Consider the following 22,170-nt stretch of genomic DNA (forward strand, 5'->3'; position numbering starts at 1 on the left):
CACATTGTTAATATACAATAATACTGCATCAAAGCCAGTACTGCACACCCACAGACACATTGTTAATATACAATAATACTGCATCAAAGCCAGTACTGCACACCCACAGACACATTGTTAATATACAATAACACTGCATCAAAGCCAGTACTGCACACCCACAGACACATTGTTAATATACAATAATACTGCATCAAAGCCAGTACTGCACACTCACAGACACATTGTTAATATACAATAATACTGCATCAAAGCCAGTACTGCACACCCACAGACACATTGTTAATATACAATAACACTGCATCAAAGCCAGTACTGCACACCCACCGACACATTGTTAATATACAATAATACTGCATCAAAGCCAGTACTGCACACCCACAGACACATTGTTAATATACAATAACACTGCATCAAAGCCAGTACTGCACACCCACAGACACATTGTTAATACAATAACACTGCATCAATCAGTTTAGTGATTCTACTAATACTTTGACAAGAAATGAATAGCATGCTAAATATAAAGTCTACAATGACGTGTATACCATAAACGTTGATTTTCTCACTGGAATACTGTTTAAACTATAAAACCTGTTTGACCATAAACGTTAATTTTCTCACTGGAATACTGTTTAAACTATAAACCTGTTCGACCATAAACGTTGATTTTCTCACTGGAATACTGTTTAAACTATAAAACCTGTTCGACCATAAACGTTGATTTTCTCACTGGAATACTGTTTAAACTATAAAACCTGTTCCATTTCTCACCTGCTAACTCCTGGTCTTGAAAAACGGTCTGTGGACTGTAGAGGGAAGCAGACAAATTGGTTGATAGTCTTGTTTGAGAGATAATGGACCAGAATGGAGCAATGTGATATTAAAGTTCAATACTTTCCATTGATATAAAGAAGGAAAAAAATTAACCAAAAAGGAAAATTGTTTTGGTAAGAAAGAAAAAGAGAAAAATACAAGGAATACAAGCAATAAAAACAGTCATGCTTGTGTCCAACGTGTTAATGATAATGAATGCTTCTTGGCAGACACATGGGTGAATCAGCCAGTTGGGACAATTGAAATATGCTAATTACCACTCCATACTCTCCTTCCGTATCAAGCTTCAAAGCACTCGTACTGACAGTATGAACAGTTCCTAACCTTTATCTTATAGAGTCATGATATTCATACTGTCAATGTGAGTGCAATGATTGAAGCAGGACATGAGAGTACAGTATGGAAAAATAAAATGTCCCAACTTGGTGGGATGAATTTAGTTTGAGAGGTGACTCCATCATTCTGCAACACAGAAACAAAATAATGTAATTCTTGCAATCTAAAGTACAGACTTGTTTCTCCCCCCATTCCTACCCCACCCCACCCAATGGCATGAAAAATATTAACCATATCGCCCTCACCCCTTGTCCCCAATCAAAGGCATGGAAACTATTAACCTTTTCAACCTCACCCCTTGTCCCGCACCCCCCCCCCCCCTCCACCCCATCTACTGCCTCTTCCATAAAGTATATTCAAATTTGATCGATAAACACACAGTGGCAAACAGTCTACATATCACTTTACTCTTTCATTCTCTGTAAAATTCACATTCAGGAAATCTGATATTTTCTAACACCTCATAAAAAAGATAAATGATACACGATTGACTGCAGCGTATTTCAATACAACGATAGTACTAAAGTCTCTGTGCAAAGCTACAGTAATTCCTTGAACATGTCTTGTTCTCTAATTATAATTTAAACATCTGTCAACTTTCACGCCACATGATTCCAAGATGGGGCACTGTTGCCGTGGTTCCGAGATGGGGCACTGTTGCCGTGGTTCCGAGATGGGGCACTGTTGCCGTTCATTAACTGCTCTTCCTCCTCTCGGAGAGAAGACTAAACTAAACAGAAACGGAGGGTGATCAGACTGTGACGTGGAGGCCAGGTGCCTTTATATGGTTGGATGAGTCTTGTAAGGAATGTGTGGAAGACGACTGCTAGACAGGGTTTACCACAGACAGGCTGCCTATATACTGTATTATAATTACTGTATGGTACTGTACTGTATACATATTTAATGTAAGGTGCTGTACTGTATACATATTTTATGTATGGTACTGTACTGTATACATATTTAATGTAAGGTGCTGTACTGTATACATATTTAATGTAAGGTGCTGTGCTGTATACATATTTAATGTAAGGTGCTGTGCTGTATACATATTTATTGTGCAGTACTGTACTGTACTGTATATATACCATTACTGTACTGTATACATATTTAATGTAAGGTGCTGTGCTGTATACATATTTAATGTAAGGTGCTGTACTGTATACATATTTAATGTATGGTACTGTACTGTATACATATTTAATGTAAGGTACTGTACTGTATACATATTTAATGTAAGGTGCTGTGCTGTATACATATTTAATGTATGGTACTGTACTGTATACATATTTAATGTAAGGTGCTGTACTGTATACATATTTAATGTATGGTACTGTACTGTATACATATTTAATGTAAGGTACTGTACTGTATACATATTTAATGTAAGGTGCTGTGCTGTATACATATTTAATGTATGGTACTGTACTGTATACATATTTAATGTAAGGTGCTGTACTGTATACATATTTAATGTATGGTACTGTACTGTATACATATTTAATGTAATGTACTGTACTGTATACATATTTAATGTAAGGTGCTGTACTGTATACATATTTTATGTATGGTACTGTACTGTATACATATTTAATGTAAGGTGCTGTGCTGTATACATATTTTATGTATGGTACTGTACTGTATACATATTTAATGTAAGGTGCTGTGCTGTATACATATTTAATGTAAGGTGCTGTACTGTATACATATTTAATGTAAGGTGCTGTGCTGTATACATATTTTATGTATGGTACTGTACTGTATACATATTTAATGTAAGGTGCTGTACTGTATACATATTTAATGTAAGGTGCTGTACTGTATACATATTTTATGTATGGTACTGTACTGTATACATATTTAATGTACGGTACTGTGCTGTATACATATTTAATGTAAGGTGCTGTACTGTATACATATTTTATGTATGGTACTGTACTGTATACATATTTAATGTAAGGTGCTGTACTGTATACATATTTTATGTATGGTACTGTACTGTATACATATTAAATGTAAGGTGCTGTACTGTATACATATTTAATGTAAGGTACTGTACTGTATACATATTTAATGTAAGGTGCTGTGCTGTATACATATTTAATGTATGGTACTGTACTGTATACATATTTAATGTAAGGTGCTGTACTGTATACATATTTAATGTATGGTACTGTACTGTATACATATTTAATGTAAGGTACTGTACTGTATACATATTTAATGTAAGGTGCTGTACTGTATACATATTTTATGTATGGTACTGTACTGTATACATATTTAATGTAAGGTGCTGTGCTGTATACATATTTTATGTATGGTACTGTACTGTATACATATTTAATGTAAGGTGCTGTGCTGTATACATATTTAATGTAAGGTGCTGTACTGTATACATATTTAATGTAAGGTGCTGTGCTGTATACATATTTTATGTATGGTACTGTACTGTATACATATTTAATGTAAGGTGCTGTACTGTATACATATTTAATGTAAGGTGCTGTACTGTATACATATTTTATGTATGGTACTGTACTGTATACATATTTAATGTACGGTACTGTGCTGTATACATATTTAATGTAAGGTGCTGTACTGTATACATATTTTATGTATGGTACTGTACTGTATACATATTTAATGTAAGGTGCTGTACTGTATACATATTTTATGTATGGTACTGTACTGTATACATATTAAATGTAAGGTGCTGTACTGTATACATATTTAATGTAAGGTGCTGTACTGTATACATATTTTATGTATGGTACTGTACTGTATACATATTTAATGTAAGGTGCTGTACTGTATACATATTTTATGTATGGTACTGTACTGTATACATATTTAATGTAAGGTGCTGTACTGTATACATATTTAATGTAAGGTGCTGTACTGTATACATATTTTATGTATGGTACTGTACTGTATACATATTTAATGTAAGGTGCTGTGCTGTATACATATTTAATGTAAGGTGCTGTACTGTATACATATTTAATGTAAGGTGCTGTGCTGTATACATATTTTATGTATGGTACTGTACTGTATACATATTTAATGTAAGGTGCTGTACTGTATACATATTTAATGTAAGGTGCTGTACTGTATACATATTTTATGTATGGTACTGTACTGTATACATATTTAATGTACGGTACTGTGCTGTATACATATTTAATGTAAGGTGCTGTACTGTATACATATTTTATGTATGGTACTGTACTGTATACATATTTAATGTAAGGTGCTGTACTGTATACATATTTTATGTATGGTACTGTACTGTATACATATTAAATGTAAGGTGCTGTGCTGTATACATATTTTATGTATGGTACTGTACTGTATACATATTTAATGTAAGGTGCTGTGCTGTATACATATTTAATGTAAGGTGCTGTGCTGTATGCATATTAATTGTGCGGTACTGTACTGTACTGTATATATACCATTACTGTACTGTATACATATTTAATGTACGGTACTGTACTGTATACATATTTAATGTAAGGTGCTGTGCTGTATACATATTTATTGTGCGGTACTGTACTGTACTGTATATATTTACTGTGCGGTACTGCATATATATTTACTGTACGGTACTGCACTGTATATATACCATTACTGTACTGCATACATATAATTACTGCACGGTACTGTACTGTATATATTTACTGTGCAGTACTGCATATATATTTACTGTGCGGTACTGCATATATATTTACTGTACGGTACTGCATATATATTTACTGTACGGTACTGCATATATATTTACTGTGCGGTACTGCATATATATTTACTGTACTGTACTGTACTGTATATATACCATTACTGTACTGTATACATATAATTACTGCACGGTACTGTACTGTATATATTTACTGTACGGTACTGCATATATATTTACTGTGCGGTACTGCATATATATTTACTGTACTGTACTGTACTGTATATATACCATTACTGTACTGTATACATATAATTACTGCACGGTACTGTACTGTATATATTTACTGTGCGGTACTGCATATATATTTACTGTACAGTACTGTACTGGATATATATATACCATTACAGTAGCACATTAATTTGTACCATTATTCCGACGGTTGTCGTCATCACAACCTACACTTTTTATCCCGCATATGTCATTAAGGGCAGAAGATTGCTAACGGGGAATAATACGCAGTGGGGAATTTGATTAATGAACTAACAATTTTGTTATCTATAGGAAAGTGGAGGTTTATCAAATTACTTTTGTGGATTGCAAGAACTGAGGAAAAGAATACATAAACTTCCACAATTTGCATTGCGCATTAATAATTACATTTACAGTACACATGCTTGAAACTAATGTTATCAAAAAAAGTGGCAAATTTAACGAAAACAGTTGAACAGTTGAGGAACTAAATATATAATACATTAAATAATGACTTAATGAAAGAGTGATAAATGTTGCATGCAGTATTCAATACAAAACAATGTATAGGAATAGAACGTCAAAAGGAACTGTTTACACGTTCAGTAAAAAACATATCAGAAGAATAAAGGCATGATTTTAAATCATTAAAACTTCATAAGCAAACAGAATATGAAATAGGTCAAAGGTCAAGCTTCTCCAAATACAGTACGTATGACATGCATTAGTTAACATTTATCTCTTGAAAATAAATTTATGAAAAACCAAGATATAAGAGCGTCTCTGCTCGTCATAATTAATTTGCATTAACTGTCGATTATATTAACGTACTGAATATTGTTTACATTTAATCGGTGGCGTACTGTTTCATCACTATTTGGGTTAATTGTGAGACAATAGATGAAAGAGAACTTACTGGAGTGTAACTAGAACCTGTCAGTCCCCTTGACGATCCGTACCCAGGTGACGATGATCCGTACCCAGAGGTACCTGTACCACTGCCGTACCTCGAACTCGGTGACGAGTACGAACTCCCGGTTCCGTAACGATTGTAACCGCCTCCGTACGACATTTTGGGAGAATGCGAAGGATTTTCGGCACTAAAAATTGTCAAAAATTCAGCCCACAAGCAGTAGAAGAGCTCAGAGTAATTTAAATATATATATACGTTCTTTGGCTGGCAGACACGCCTGCTAGTAGATTTCGTGTCTCCTAAGAGTTATTTAAATATATATATACGTTCTTTGGCTGGCAGACTCGCCTGCTAGTGGATTTCGTGACCTCCTAGCAACTTTGAATGGTCACCTTAAAAGATGGAGTTAATATAGTCATGATTGATCACAAGTTCCACTTCAGAATGCAACTGACTGCTGGATGGACGGATGCTGCGAATATTCCGATGTTGAAAACGTGTTTACTACAAACAATGACAAAGGTTTTAATGCAGATAGTGAAATACCATCATGCCGAGAACCTTGGAAAACATGTATTAGTTCACAAAAATATTATTTACATAATATTTATAATGTATTGCTCGATAAACGACCAATATCTGCATCCAGAGAGACTTGAACAACAGGACAAATATTTATCACGATGGGAAATAAACAGGGTAGGCAGAGAAAAACTAACGGTGCGTATTGAGTTATTTAATTTGAAAATTCCATCTACTCAAAATAAATTCTTTCCATTTTGTTTTCCTCCCCCCCCCTGATCCCCCCCCCCTGATGTGACACTGTTTACACTCCTTCAAAGTTGTCTCCCAGTATCTATATATTTCTCTCAACTACTTTTTGTATCAAGAAATCAAAAGAACAAAATCATGTTTAAAAAAGTACCAACTTACTTTTCAAAAATAGCCTTTATGCAAATATATGCTAATTAGCTTAAAAAGATCATTGACCTCAATAAAAAGGTATTGAAAGGGTAAGGTTAGGTTATCCCTTTCTAAAAACAAAAGCACTTTGCTTTCGTTTCAAGTCAGTTTCATTTTCCAGAGAATGTCCCTGCCTCACAAGCTATACTAAAGGGATCTCGTCCTGTTTATTAAAATATCAAAGCAACGAATTCCATAACCCGAAATGTTTCAAAGAACCAAAGCCACCTTTACTATGACGAAGTAACATTCAGGAAAAACATCCCATAATATACACGAAAACGACAAAGAGAAACGATAATGATTCTTTAAGAAGAATGTTCCAAGAATTTTCCAGAAGTGCTGCACTGTACAACATGCACTGAAGCTTTCAACGTAACATTCCTAAGACCATGACTTGTAACTGTTCTAACAGAGCAATGATGCCAAATCCTCAAGAGTTGATATAACAAAATACATTAAGCCCCAAAATGACGAAATGTTCCAATGATTTATGAAAACAGCACTTGTACATTCAAGAGGGTTACACGCCCCGCTCCGGAATAAAATATTACCAAACAATTAATGCGAGTAAGAAGTGTGTGAAAAGGTTAGAATTCCTGCCAGGGTAGACAGTATAGTGTCTCTTAGATACCTACAGTTTGTTTCCATTGTGAAAATAAACAGACCCCAAAAGCACTTGAGATAGCACAGAATATTACACAAAACTAAAAATCCTGGATGAGATATGAACTCATGTATGTATTAAGCTTCTCACATACTGTAGACAAGGGCAAACCTTTTTAACAGACAGAGCCACTTTCAGAATATATCAAGTGCGTACAGTTCTATTTCCAATGATGCATTATCCTGACAAGGACAAACTTGTCCATTAGCAATTAGAATGTACAGTGTTTATAGCCAGCCTGCACACGCAGAACCTCAATGGCCGACGAGAGATAAATCCTGCGATGGAATCCTTTCCAATCAAATCACACACCGACACACAGTTCTAACAGTTTACAGACGGCAGTACACACCGTAGAACGTTTCATCATTACGTACAGACGAAAAAAAACTGACGAGAAAAAAACTTGTGGGTTGATTTCTATGATTGACAACGAGGGCTTAATAAATTGACATAATAAACACCTGATCAATGAAACATCTTTAACACTATTGTGATGTACATCGGATGGACACATGTAGATAACAGAAACACACATCAATTGCTGCTTTATGCAATGATGGAAATCTTTCTATTTTTGTAGCCTTTACCACATATCAAAGTGCTGTAGTAACTAGTGGTATTAAGCATATACTGCTACACAATGTATGCAAAGATGAAGAGCTCAGTATTTCAATCCTTATACAGAAACTTAAAAAAAATTGCAGAATCGTATGACTTTAATAAAACAAGGTTGCGAAGTAATCGTGGTGCTAAATGATGATACATTAAACTACGTTCTAAATTAAAAACATCGTGAACATCGCTGAAGTGGAACAATCCGTGTAAGTTATGAGATTCCCTTAGCAGAGAGACATCGTACTTTGCCAAGAATAAATTAACTGCAAAGACTGTCACTCACTTCAACACAAAAGAAACAAACGCCAGTGTTCTATCCTGACATCTGGCTGAACTTGTCACAGTAGCTAGCATGCCTTGAGTACACACAGGAATTGTAGGAATCAACTTATGAGATTCCCTATTCAAGCAGAGAGACATCGTGCTTTACCAAGAATAATTACTGCAAAGACTGTCACTCACTGCAACACAGATGAGACAAAAACCTGTTCTACCCTGACAGACAAAAGTTTGGCTTGCCTTGTCACAGTAGCTATGCATTTAGTACACACAAGAATGGTAGGATGCATATCACACTGTGAAAAAGAAACTTGTGATATATTATGTCAACATTGCAGTTGGTTTTCATGAAAGAAGATTCTCTATGATAAAATTATGATCAAACATTACAAACAGGATGTCGCAACCTTCCGCTTTCCTACACCGTATTAAAATGAAGCAGTGTTTTCTTTATTTGTATGAAGGAAAAGACCGTCCATATTTGAGAACTTGAAGATGTTTAATAAACAATGCCGTGCATACTTCAACCATGACAGGGTAACTTCACAAACTAAGTATTGTGATTACATATGACATTGACTGCTGAGTGCTGCACACTCTTCTATGTCCAGCAGAAAAGTATTGTTTCATTTTAAATATCGCTCAGCGGTCATCTTCATGTTCAGTACTGACCAGATTGTAGGGTCTCACTGTAACTATATGCCAAATAGTCATATGCCAAATATGTGACAACATTTTTTCTTTATGGAACTCACAGAATAATAGTAAAGGAAAGGGGGAGAAAAGAGAATAAAATGACTGTAATTGTTGCACGCTCAGAGAGCGTTCTACATTTCTGCAACATATAAAATGTTTCAACTTGTTACGTTATGATATCATGTGGTTTTTATCAACTCATCAATCCAAGAAATTTCTTCAAGACCAATATCTAGGATTGGTACATTTTTGAGGTGTTAAATGATCTTTTTCTACCTTAATGTGAAATTAAACCTGACTATAGTCACGCAGAACTTTATGAGATATTTAGAAGAAGATCCTGCTAGAATCGAAATGTCAGGCCAACTTACTTTTACACTTTTTAACAGATATCAGAAAATGTATCTACATGATTTTAGAGCTTGCAGCTATACTAGAAGGTACTGTATGTATGTACACAAACAGTTTTCCGCAGCAGAAGTGTATGTAACTTACTAGAGTGACATCACAGCTGCCTCTGTCATCTAATATTACAACAGGTGTTCGAGAATCAATCCTGCTCAGCCGACACCATTTCGATTCATTTATACTGTAAATTAAACTCAGTCGATCAAACTAACATTTCAGGCAAGATTAATGTGTGTACAAACACTTGTCAAACATGTACTGAATTAATACTCAGTTTACATATCAGTTATAACTTGAGAAGTATGCTTTACGCTTTCACACATCAGTAGTCAGTTATGCATTCCACAGCTAGAAGCTATATATAGTACAGTTTTAAATACAGACATCCATCCTATGCCTTTCTACGAAATGCACACAAAGTGCAAATAAATGGAGTTGGCCTTGGATTGGACTATGATATTGAAAGAAATGTAAACCTTCCTTCGATAGAGAAACTCATAGCCAGCACCTATGTGATGTGCAAGGTTGTTCTCAGGATCAGACTATCATCATGAAAGAAATAACTACCTTGGTTAGATGGAAACATTAGCCAGCACCTATGTGATGTGCAAGGTGGTTCTCAGGATCAGACTATCATAATGAAAGAAATAACTACCTTGGTTAGAAACATTAGCCAGCAACTATCCAATGTGCAAGGTAGTTCTCATACAAGTATTTCCAGCTGCTGCACTAAATACAGAACTCTACACACTGTACATTGTTTGATTCAGAAAACCCAACTTGAACTCCACAACTGCACAGCACAGCACCCAATCGAGATATACCCGAACAGAAAAACAGATTCCCACCAGATAAAAATAAATTGTGACAAGTTTCCTGCACCACCCGTGAGAAAAACAAGAAAACAAAATCCCCTAGAATGTGTCCCATGTAGATAAACAATGTATGGGAAAGGGACACTTCAATTTATACCCCTTTTTTAAATCAATGGTGTAAAGACTAACACATTACAAAGGCTAATCAAACAAGCTCCAGTGGCTATTAACAGGCGACACATAAAAGCCTTAAAGCATGACAATTTAAATATTGAGCGTTTTTGATATATTTTTTGTTATATGCCACATTGCCGTATAATCTTAAACAGTTGTGAGCTGAGACAGACCCAAACTTACAGGAGAGGGTTGAAGAGGGGAGGGGGGGGGGGGGTACCCAACTTAATATAGCATTTATTATAACAACAACTTAAAGCATTTCTGTTCAATAAGTATTTGGCATACACCTCAAGCAATAGTCCTATATATCTAAATATACCACAGTATGACCTATTGAACCGCATGAACACTCAAACCCATACAGCTCAATAGGAACAACATAAAAAAGCGCTGTATGAGTAATAACGTCATGTATACAATGTACAACCATAGCATTGTCTATGACAATTTAAGAAGTAAAATATTTACTACATACTGTATTGCCCAACACATGAAGAAGCACACATACTGTACTACAGATGGACATGGTGACTGCAAGCATGAGTGATATCTAGACATACATACAAAATTAATAAGAGGATATAGGCTAGGAGAACTTAAAGCAGAGGGTTGGAGAGTATTTAAGATATGTTTAGAAATACAGCAGCGTTAAGTTATGAGAGCTTAAAGCAGAAGCATATTCAAGTCCACATGGCAACTATGTAGTGCCCTAGTGTCTATCAATTTTACAGTTAGCAACTGTGAAAAAGCCAACTGCCCACTTGACGATCAAAAGATACTCTAATAATCAAAAGTAGCTGTACCTCTACAATATGGTCGATTCTTTGATACACAAACTTCAAATCAATAAACATGATGCATTTAGAGACTTATTATGATCAACTTCAAATCAATAAAAATGATGTATTTAGAGACTTATTATGATCAACTTCAAATCAATAAACATGATGTATTTAGAGACTTATTATGATCAACTTCAAATCAATAAACATGATGTATTTAGAGACTTATTATGATCAACTTCAAATCAATAAACATGATGTATTTAGAGACTTATTATGATCAACTTCAAATCAATAAACATGATGTATTTAGAGACTTATTATGATCAACTTCAAATCAATAAACATGATGTATTTAGAGACTTATTATGATCAACTTCAAATCAATAAACATGATGTATTTAGAGACTTATTATGATCAACTTCAAATCAATAAACATGATGTATTTAGAGACTTATTATGATCAACTTCAAATCAATAAACATGATGTATTTAGAGAATTATTATGATCAACTTCAAATCAATAAACATGATGCATTTAGAGACTTATTATGATCAACTTCAAATCAATAAACATGATGTATTTAGAGACTTATTATGATCTTTCATTTTAAGGCAACGAAAAAGTCTAAAGTATGTTTAGTTTAAAAAAAAAAAAAAAAAAATAACAATCACTTCAGAACACATACAAAGTAGCCCTTGAAAATCAAGAGACCCAATTATAAAGAAACACATGTAAATAATCCAGTGCCCAGATCAGCAAATTGTTTTGTTTTATGAGTTCAGACTGTTGCTTTTAGTACCACTGAATGAAGAATACCACGGAAGCAATTCTCTGCACCAGTAACCAATTAACAACAGGCAATGCACAATACTCAGAAATGACATATATTCGCAGATCCAAATGAACTTTTCAGAGCACTTTTTCCCAGCGAAGCCAAAAGATTAAATAGACACACACAGATGACAAAGGGCAGCCAAAGTGCGCAGGAATGCAACAGAGTGTGAACCAGGACAATCGCTATGAGATAAACAAAAGACCTGCATTAAAACAATGGAAGCTGCTTTATAAAACCACAGGAATCTATGTGGTAAATCAACTGAACAACGATGGGGAGAAACCTCCAAATGAAAAGCGGAAATGATAATCACGGCAGAATATTGTTAGTTTGTTTGAAAGACTTCTTTATAACAACACTGAAAAAATTGTAAGTGTACCGGGACTTACAGCTCAAAAACTTGATTAATGCTGTACTTTAGGCGGCAAGATCTGGAAAGGTCCATTAGAAATAAATAACTGAGTATGAAGACCCACACTTAGCCACAGACAGCCTGCTACATAGATATACAGTAAAGCAGTACATACAACTACTGTACGGCACCACTCAATACACTATTCCACATTGCGATTAACGTGAGCAGATAAAGTTTCACTATTAATTTGTGTGTTGGAGGGCTCTCCTCTGCGTTTCACTATTAATTTGTGTGTCGGAGGGCTCTCCTCTGCGTTTCACTATTAATTTGTGTGTTGGAGGGCTCTCCTCTGCGTTTCACTATTAATTTGTGTGTCGGAGGGCTCTCCTCTGCTAACGAGGTCAGATTTCTGCCGAGGTATGCGGATGGTATGTGTGATGGGGACCGGAGGAATGTGTTTGGCTAATGCATATGCAAAATCTCACTCAGGTATAAATGAATCAGTGACGGAAGAGAGATGCCTGCAATAAAAGAAGAATCATCGGATTCAGTTGGGTTTAGAACGCTGTCATTAACACGACTCGTTGCTAACGAATAGAACATGTCATTGAACTGGTGTACGTCCATGGAAATCATGGAATTGAACAAGTGTTAAGACAAATTCAAAATGGGTGAAAGCCGGAAGGGTAGAGTAATGGTACAAACCAATGATGGTGAGTTGGCAGGGATAAGGAGGGGGGGGAGGTTAAGAGAAGGGAGGATGTGGATACCGGTTTATAGCAGTGATACTCTTTTGCCTGCAATGTTATATATCAGTTTTCAACAAACTTTTTTTGAAAAAGGTTATCAAATTGACATCCATAATTGTAACTATGAGCTCGAATAATGAAAGTTTGTATATCCAGAAATGTTCTGACTGGATATAGCTTTGATTGTAGACCAACCTTATGGCTTCCGTTAGTTTTCTTATATAGTCTTAAAGCAATGAACTTCAACTCATCCAATATGCGTTTTCTGTTCATCCTTGACTCAAGTCTTTTGAAGTTTTAGAGTACCATCTATACACATCATGCATATGATTTTAATTAGTTCCCCTGACCACTATTAACCACAAAAGAAACCCTTTCATTACAATTTACGATGTATTATCAATATGTTGCAGTTGATTTAAAACCACCACAATTGGACAACTTTTAATGGTATCTGCCATTCAATACTGACACTTCAAAGTCTTTCAAAGTAGCCCAGTAACCTAGTTATGTCCAGTTTGTACAAACCCTGGTGACTTTCGTAATTGCATCAAGATGTGATACAAATGCAGTTAAACATTTTTGAAGAATAAAGGTGTTGGAATTTGAGCCTCATCAAAATCAGAACTAACTTATACACAACTCTAGGTATCAAATGTTTTAAGAGCTTTACAATACAAACCCACAGGTCACACCTTAAGGGGAGTAAGTTTGGTTGAATAAATCCTTTTTTTTAAATACAACTTAAACAATAGGCGTGCTACTTCTATTCCTAATGTACAGGTAAAATAACTTGCTCTAAAACTGTGCCAAACTTTGCGATAGAACCATTTCCCATAAATACATCCCTGATTATTGAAATGTGAAGTCTCTTCAACACCATGCAGGGAATAATTTATCCATATTCATAGCAAAAAGCTATACTAAAATGGTCATGTTGCTCTACAAGAGCTTAAAATGTCTTCTACACAGGAACACATCAGTCTTATTCAAATCAAGTTCATAGCCTTCGAAAATGCCAAGTACAAAAACACATTTTGAACACTATATTTATTCCCTCCCCATGCTGCTGCTAATAACACTGCACCAAACCCTCCCTCAAATATCTACAAACCTCCCAGGCACCCAATGACCTTGGCCAGTCAGGTCAAGAGGTCACGATTTATAAATATAAGAAAAAATAAATTAGGCCTCATCACAGCCTTACTAGCTGGTAAACATCTGCCCTACAATCAGTGCTGCACAAGAGTCATTAAAGTTATATCGCAGTAAAAAACAAAACGAATCAGTAACATCCTAGTACTGAATGAATCCCTAACACACAAGATAACGCACAAGATAACGATAAAGATAACGCACAAGATAACAGCACTATAGCTGTAAGCGACTTGCTATGACTGGTATTTCTGGAATGCTTTTACTTACGACGAGCCAGATGAAATTCTGACGTGCACTTGTCTCTCCATCTGGTGGCATCTGTGCCCTAGATGATGTTAAAACACACCTGGCCTAACAAAGATCATTTAACAACAAAAAAATCCCTTTTCAATTTCAGATTTGGATCTTGATGGAGGGATGATGTTTGGGTCTATAATGGCTTGATGATGATATTATTTTTGTCCTAGAATATTCCGATAGTAATCTCTATCGGTAGACTAAAGGGAAATCTGGTTAATGGAATTTATATATCAAGGGACAGTGGGACACTGGTTATGGGTGGCTTAAAGGTAGTGTCAACGATTTGTTTGGGTTAAAGGGAAAGAGGCTACTTGTAGTTATGAAGGGAACACTAGATGTAAAGGAACTCTGCATAATATTAGTTACAAAGCTGGTAGTTATTAAGGGACAACAGATATAACTTACAGACACTGGCTACTTGTAGTTATGAAGGGGACCCTAGATGTAAAGGAACTCTGCATAATATTAGTTACGAAGCTGGTAGTTATTAAGGGACAACAGATATAACTTACAGACACTGGCTACTTGTAGTTATGAAGGGAACACTAGATGTAAAGGAACTGTGCATAATATTAGTTACGAAGCTGGTAGTTATTAAGGGACAACAGATATAACTTACAGACACTGGCTACTTGTAGTTATGAAGGGGACCCTAGATGTAAAGGAACTCTGCATAATATTAGTTACGAAGTAGGGTTGGGCGATATTTGCTTTTTAATGTCACGATAAATAGTTCAAAAATTATCGCGATATTTCGATAATTACGATAATTTTTTCTTGTTGTTTTTAGTGTGTTCGCGAACACACTAAAAAACAACTGCCGATTTCCCTCCCGTGTTTTCGCGCAGCAAACACACCGAGCATAATGGCGTGGGGTTCAGGGCCCGCCTTAGAGCCCCGTTGAAGTCAAGGGGTGGAACCCCTTGTGGGGGTCCATGGGCGAAGGCCCCCGGAAAAGTTAAGTATTTTTGCGTGTATGGCGATAAAAAATTCGCAATTGAGGATTCAAAATACTGACTAACTTTATGAATTTAAATTGTCACGAAACTGATGAAAGTTTTAAAATGACAAGTTAGAGTAGCTATATTATGTGATAAAATGAAAAGAGATTTAATCTGTCTTACAATCTTTATAGAGTTTAACTTACAAAACTGTCGATATTATGAAACAAACTACGTTCGTCAAAGCCCCGTTTCTAGACTGCCTAACAATCAGTTTACAACTGCAGTGTTTAACCGTACTTAAATATCACGGTAGGCTACAATGTGCTTTGAATTTTCTCAGGTACCTTGCGAAACAACCCCCCTGTCTAACACCTGCTTGTTAACATTTTTGGCACGGTTCCAAAAAACTTTTCATGGAGTAAACTTTTTTGGCTCCACTCTAGAATTAATTAGGTCAGTCAGTAAAGGATCCGTAAAGTTATGCGAAATATTATCTAAGACGTTCAAGGAAAGTACAGTAGGTAAATATCCCCGTAACATTAAGGTAAGTAAAACACACCTCAAGCCAACCGACACCTCCGCATGAACAAAACAATCTATTTCCCCTTATACACGAGGCACAGTCTATACCATACAGACATAGCACGATATCAAGGCCCCAATAGCTACAGTATGGCCATCTTTATGAAAGTAAACCTTGTAATTCCATGTTTTAGGCCACCAGGCGTGATTAACTTAATGCTAAATATTGTTTCCATGTCCTTGTAGAAATCGTCAACTTCGCAAAATACAATTAGTTGTGTTTTTGTTGTTACGTGAGATCCGTAACCGACGAAGTGGTTAGGCTATTTACTATACACTTAACTATGGTAGGATATTATTATTATTATTTTTTTTGGGAAATTCTAGAAAATACTCTTTCCCCGCTTTACACCAGATGTGGTCTACTGGTTTATTCATAAATGGGTGTACTAGAGCCTTGTTTACATGACACTTGTTGCATTTAGCACGATATGCCAGTTTCGCGTGAATTTTTCGAAAGTATTTTGCTCGATCTTTCGTAAAATTAGAAAGGTGTACCAACTTACTTTTCGTACACAATTGGTAATTTCTCTACTGATTTTCAGAGTTTTGTTCTCTATACAGTCAATGTTGTAAAGAACGGGTTTTTACGAAGTTCAAAAGTCAGTAAATGAAGTTGATAAAATATTTCTTTTCAACTTTCTTAACCATGGAATGATAGAATAACATTTACACATAAAACGGAGAATTTTTTTTTCTACATCTATTTCAAATTTCTTTCACAAGAAATTATCGTCATTTGTTCAATCCTCAAAAAATATCGTCTTGAAAAAAAATTATCGCGATAATAATAATTTTCGATATATCGCCCAACCCTATTACGAAGCTGGTAGTTATTAAGGGACAACAGATATAACTTACAGACACTGGCTACTTGTAGTTATGAAGGGAACACTAGATGTAAAGGAACTCTGCATAATATTAGTTACGAAGCTGGTAGTTATTAAGGGATAACAGATATAACTTACAGACACTGGCTACTTGTAGTTATGAAGGGAACACTAGATGTAAAGGAACTCTGCATAATATTAGTTACGAAGCTGGTAGTTATTAAGGGATAACAGATATAACTTACAGACACTGGCTACTTGTAGTTATTAAGGGACAACAGATATAACTTACAGACACTGGCTACTTGTAGTTATGAAGGGGACCCTAGATGTAAAGGAACTCTGCATAATATTAGTTACGAAGCTGGTAGTTATTTAGGGACAACAGATATAACTTACAGACACTGGCTACTTGTAGTTATGAAGGGAACACTAGATGTAAAGGAACTCTGCATAATATTAGTTACGAAGCTGGTAGTTATTAAGGGATAACAGATATAACTTACAGACACTGGCTACTTGTAGTTATTAAGGGACAACAGATATAACTTACAGCCACTGGCTACTTGTAGTTATGAAGGGGACCCTAGATGTAAAAGAACTCTGCATAATATTAGTTACGAAGCTGGTAGTTATTAAGGGACAACAGATATAACTTACAGACACTGGCTACTTGTAGTTATGAAGGGGACCCTAGACGTAAAGGCACTCTGCATAATATTAGTTACGAAGCTGGTAGTTATTAAGGGACAACAGATATAACTTACAGACACTGGCTACTTGTAGTTATGAAGGGAACACTAGATGTAAAGGAACTCTGCATAATATTAGTTACGAAGCTGGTAGTTATTAAGGGACAAAAGATATAACTTACAGACACTGGCTACTTGTAGTTATGAAGGGAACACTAGATGTTAAGGAACTCTGCATAATATTAGTTACGAAGCTGGTAGTTATTAAGGGACAACAGATATAACTTACAGACACTGGCTACTTGTAGTTATGAAGGGGACCCTAGATGTAAAGGAACTCTGCATAATATTAGTTACGAAGCTGGTAGTTATTAAGGGACAACAGATATAACTTACAGACACTGGCTACTTGTAGTTATGAAGGGAACACTATATGTAAAGGAACCCTGTACCCAAGGAACAGTTCATTCTCTGAAGTTTACATACTGTTGTATGCAAGTGGTAATGGAACATTTACTAAGCTCTACAACGGAACATGTTAGACAGTGTCTACCTATCCAGGGACCTCATCACAATGCCAGCTAATTAGATCAAGTTGAAAGCTGGTAAAGCTAATCAAATCAATATCTGCGCTTCAGATTTATCTAGCATAGTTCTGTGGGAGATTTCTAGCAACGAGTGAGGGGGCTGTTTAAAAATTGTAATTACACAAACACTGCATTGACCATGAGTTGCACCACCTGTATCCTTCACTGAACACGAGGGAAAAGAACAATTGCTCTTGAACTACAGAACAATACAGTCAATAAACAATAGATGAATAGAGTAACCGAAAACACTCTTCTAGAGAAAAAATACATGAGTTAAAAACAATAGATAGGTAAAGAACAATAGAAATGCATTGATCAGCTAAATGTTTACAATTGTGGATGAATTAGGAACCTGAGTAAGTGATTCCAAGAGATATGTAAATGAAGCAGGCAAACTAAAGGAAGGAAGTTTAAAATTTACACAAATTATTTTATTACAACAGTCTGCTACTGTCACATGTTTGTCTAGGGTAAAAATGTATTGGCATATGCATGGTACATACAATGAAACGGTACATGCCAATAATTTCTAGTTTTGAGTTTCTAAAGAAATGTAGTGTGTAAATTAAACTCTCTATAAAGGGGAACATCCATCCTTCTTCTTCAATGAAAACTGTTGAGTTATTCTTTTAGTCCACATCCTCCACTAGCTTTACAGAGAGCAACTCATTTAGAATAATGTAACAAATTTTGTGAGAAAACTTTGCCTCACAAATTGAAAGACAATTTTTTTGTTCTAAGGATCTTGCTATTTTCCAGATCAAATGAAAGTGATAAACTATTCTTGTGATTTGTCTTCACATTATAAAGACTTGTCTATGTATCGGGAATAACAGTTCTCTACGCTATAAAACCAAGAAATTCAAACCCCTTGTTATCTTCTTGCCTGAGATGGCTCGCTATAAAACCAAGAAATTCAAACCCCTTGTTATCTTCTTGCCTGAGATGGCTCGCTATAAAACCAAGAAATTCAAACCCCTTGTTATCTTCTTGCCTGAGATGGCCAGCTATAAAACCAAGAAATTCAAACCCCTTGTTATCTTCTTGCCTGAGATGGCTCGCTATAAAACCAAGAAATTCAAACCCCTTGTTATCTTCTTGCCTGAGATGGCTCGCTATAAAACCAAGAAATTCAAACCCCTTGTTATCTTCTTGCCTGAGATGGCTCGCTATAAAACCAAGAAATTCAAACCCCTTGTTATCTTCTTGCCTGAGATGGCTCGCTATAAAACCAAGGAATTTAAACCCCTTGTTATCTTCTTGCCTGAGATGGCTCGCTATAAAACCAAGAAATTCAAACCCCTTGTTATCTTCTTGCCTGAGATGGCTCGCTATAAAACCAAGAAATTCAAACCCCTTGTTATCTTCTTGCCTGAGAAGGCTCGCTATAAAACCAAGAAATTCAAACCCCTTGTTATCTTCTTGCCTGAGATGGCTTATATATCAACAATGTCGCAAAATGCGTAGGAACTATTACTCGACAGGTTGATTTAGCTCAAATATGATAAACATATTCATATGACCTCTGTGACCTTTGAATACTATGACCAAAGATAGCAAAAAGGAGACATTTTTAAGTCTCTATTTGAGTCTCTTCCCTGTTCCAACTGTGTTATCTACTTTAGTCCTAGGGCATGTGATCCTCTCAACTGTTTTATCTACTCAAGTCCTAGGTCATGTGATCCTCTCAACTGTGTTATCTACTTTAGTCCTAGGTCATGTGATCGTCTCAACTGTGTTATCTACTTTAGTCCTAGGTCATGTGATCCTCTCAACTGTGTTATCTACTTTAGTCCTAGGTCATGTGATCCTCTCAACTGTGTTATCTACTTTAGTCCTAGGTCATGTGATCGTCTCAACTGTGTTATCTACTTTAGTCCTAGGTCATGTGATCCTCTCAACTGTTTTATCTACTTTAGTCCTAGGTCATGTGATCCTCTCAACTGTGTTATCTACTTTAGTCCTAGGGCATGTGATCCTCTCAATCTGTCAGCAGTTTGAGAACACTGTGTTATCTACTTTAGTCCTAGGGCATGTGATCCTCTCAACTGTTTTATCTACTTTAGTCCTAGGTCATGTGATCCTCTCAACTGTGTTATCTACTTTAGTCCTAGGTCATGTGATCCTCTCAACTGTGTTATCTACTTTAGTCCTAGGGCATGTGATCCTCTCAATCTGTCAGCAGTTTGAGAACACTGTGTTATCTACTTTAGTCCTAGGGCATGTGATCCTCTCAACTGTTTTATCTACTCAAGTCCTAGGGCATGTGATCCTCTCAACTGTTTTATCTACTCAAGTCCTAGGTCATGTGATCGTCTCAACTGTGTTATCTACTTTAGTCCTAGGTCATGTGGTCCTCTCAACTGTGTTATCTACTTTAGTCCTAGGTCATGTGATCCTCTCAATCTGTAAGCAGTTTGAGAACACTGTGTTATCTACTTTAGTCCTAGGTCATGTGATCCTCTCAATCTGTAAGCAGTTTGAGAACATCCATGGCCAGATTATCTGTAGCTTCACTGACAGAATCAAGATTAACTAACAACCTGTTTGTAACCCATCTTGGAAATGCTTAGTTTACTCTAAAGTGGCTTGATGTCAGAGGAGTCTTAGCATAAACTTTGAACTGAATATTACAACTTTAATTTACTTAAATAAAAAGCAAATAAAAACATAGCAACAATGTAATGGACCCTTGAAGGGATAATGTATTTCCAATAAAAATGGGGTGGAAGGGGGAAAAGGAAGTTTCTTACAATTACATAAGTTTCAAAAAAATAACATCAATCACTAAGTGACCCAGCGGTTTGAGGTTTCATAATGATACATGTCAATTTCGTCAATAAACCAATAAGTATTTTTTCAGAGATGCTACATGTCATGGTAAAGAATTCACTGTCCATCCTTCCACACTTATATAATACTCATCTATACCATCCCATCCCTCTACCTCCCATTCCCCAATTCTCCTCCCCACCCTTCCCCTACTCCCCTCCCTTCCCCTACTCCCCTCCCCACCCTTCCACACTCCCCACCTGTCCCCACTCCACTCCCCAATTCAGCTCACTGATGATCTTCAACTATAAATCTGAGTCAATACTGCAAAGTAATAAAAATTTCACTGAAACAAAAACATAACTACACCTAAATGGCGTACTGTACATTTCAGAAGCTTGACCTTTGACCTCTACACTTATGCATATTCAAAGATCCTACCTTTGGTGCAGGTTTCTCTTCCTCCTCTGATTCTTCAGACTCGGATGCTGATTCCTCGCTCTGTTCGTCCTGGATGTGAAGGAATGAATATTCATCAGTTTTGAAACATGATTCAAGATATGAGTTACCATGGCAGCGATTCCATGAAAATATCTGGAGTAAGAACGGTTAACTTTCTGGTGACCATTAACGAGACTGAAACTTGCTAAAGAACGTTTCAATTAAGGACACAAAACTGTTTTGACCTGAGGATGGTTACTGGAAATTCACTAAGAGCCTTATTAAAAAAGAAATCTGAATTTTGATGGAATTGAAAAGTATAATGACAAAAATATAAAATTCTATTCCTTTTAAAAAAATTTTGAACTGTTAAAATGAGAGACACAGAATATGGAACAGAAATTAATCTGTATTTTGTCACATATTGGAATCTTCCAAGTTGTTGGATATTCTTCCACAGCACAAAAAGTGATCACATAAACAAGTGATCACAAAACTTTC

At 35.8% G+C, this 22,170-nt stretch overlaps 2 protein-coding genes across 20 annotated transcripts in view; one reads left to right on the forward strand and one right to left on the reverse strand.

Annotated features, from left to right (window-relative positions):
* Positions 1-21,397, forward strand: part of LOC139971268 (uncharacterized) — a 56,475-nt gene extending 35,078 nt beyond the window's left edge. Inside the window, exons 2-3 of one of the 2 annotated variants that reach the window (XM_071977594.1) lie at positions 15,513-20,528; positions 20,613-21,397. In XM_071977594.1, the coding sequence (XP_071833695.1) occupies positions 20,000-20,528; positions 20,613-20,995 (912 nt within the window). In that variant the 5' untranslated portion in view covers positions 15,513-19,999 and the 3' untranslated portion in view covers positions 20,996-21,397. Of the gene's footprint in view, positions 1-15,512 lie in introns of both variants that reach the window. The other variant, XM_071977585.1, reaches the window with a different exon arrangement.
* The window catches only part of LOC139971165 (protein phosphatase 1 regulatory subunit 12A-like), a 142,375-nt gene that overhangs the window by 15,490 nt on the left and 104,715 nt on the right, over positions 1-22,170 (reverse strand). For all 18 annotated transcript variants that reach the window (XM_071977537.1, XM_071977415.1, XM_071977406.1 and 15 more), the window contains 2 exons: positions 21,670-21,738; positions 775-809 (listed from right to left, as the gene is read on the reverse strand). In XM_071977537.1, coding sequence (XP_071833638.1) covers positions 775-809; positions 21,670-21,738 — 104 coding nt within the window. The remainder of the gene's footprint in view (positions 1-774; positions 810-21,669; positions 21,739-22,170) is intronic.

Source organism: Apostichopus japonicus, chromosome 1 (genome assembly GCF_037975245.1).
Source record: "Apostichopus japonicus isolate 1M-3 chromosome 1, ASM3797524v1, whole genome shotgun sequence".
In the NCBI taxonomy this organism is placed as follows: Eukaryota; Metazoa; Echinodermata; class Holothuroidea; order Aspidochirotida; family Stichopodidae; genus Apostichopus; species Apostichopus japonicus.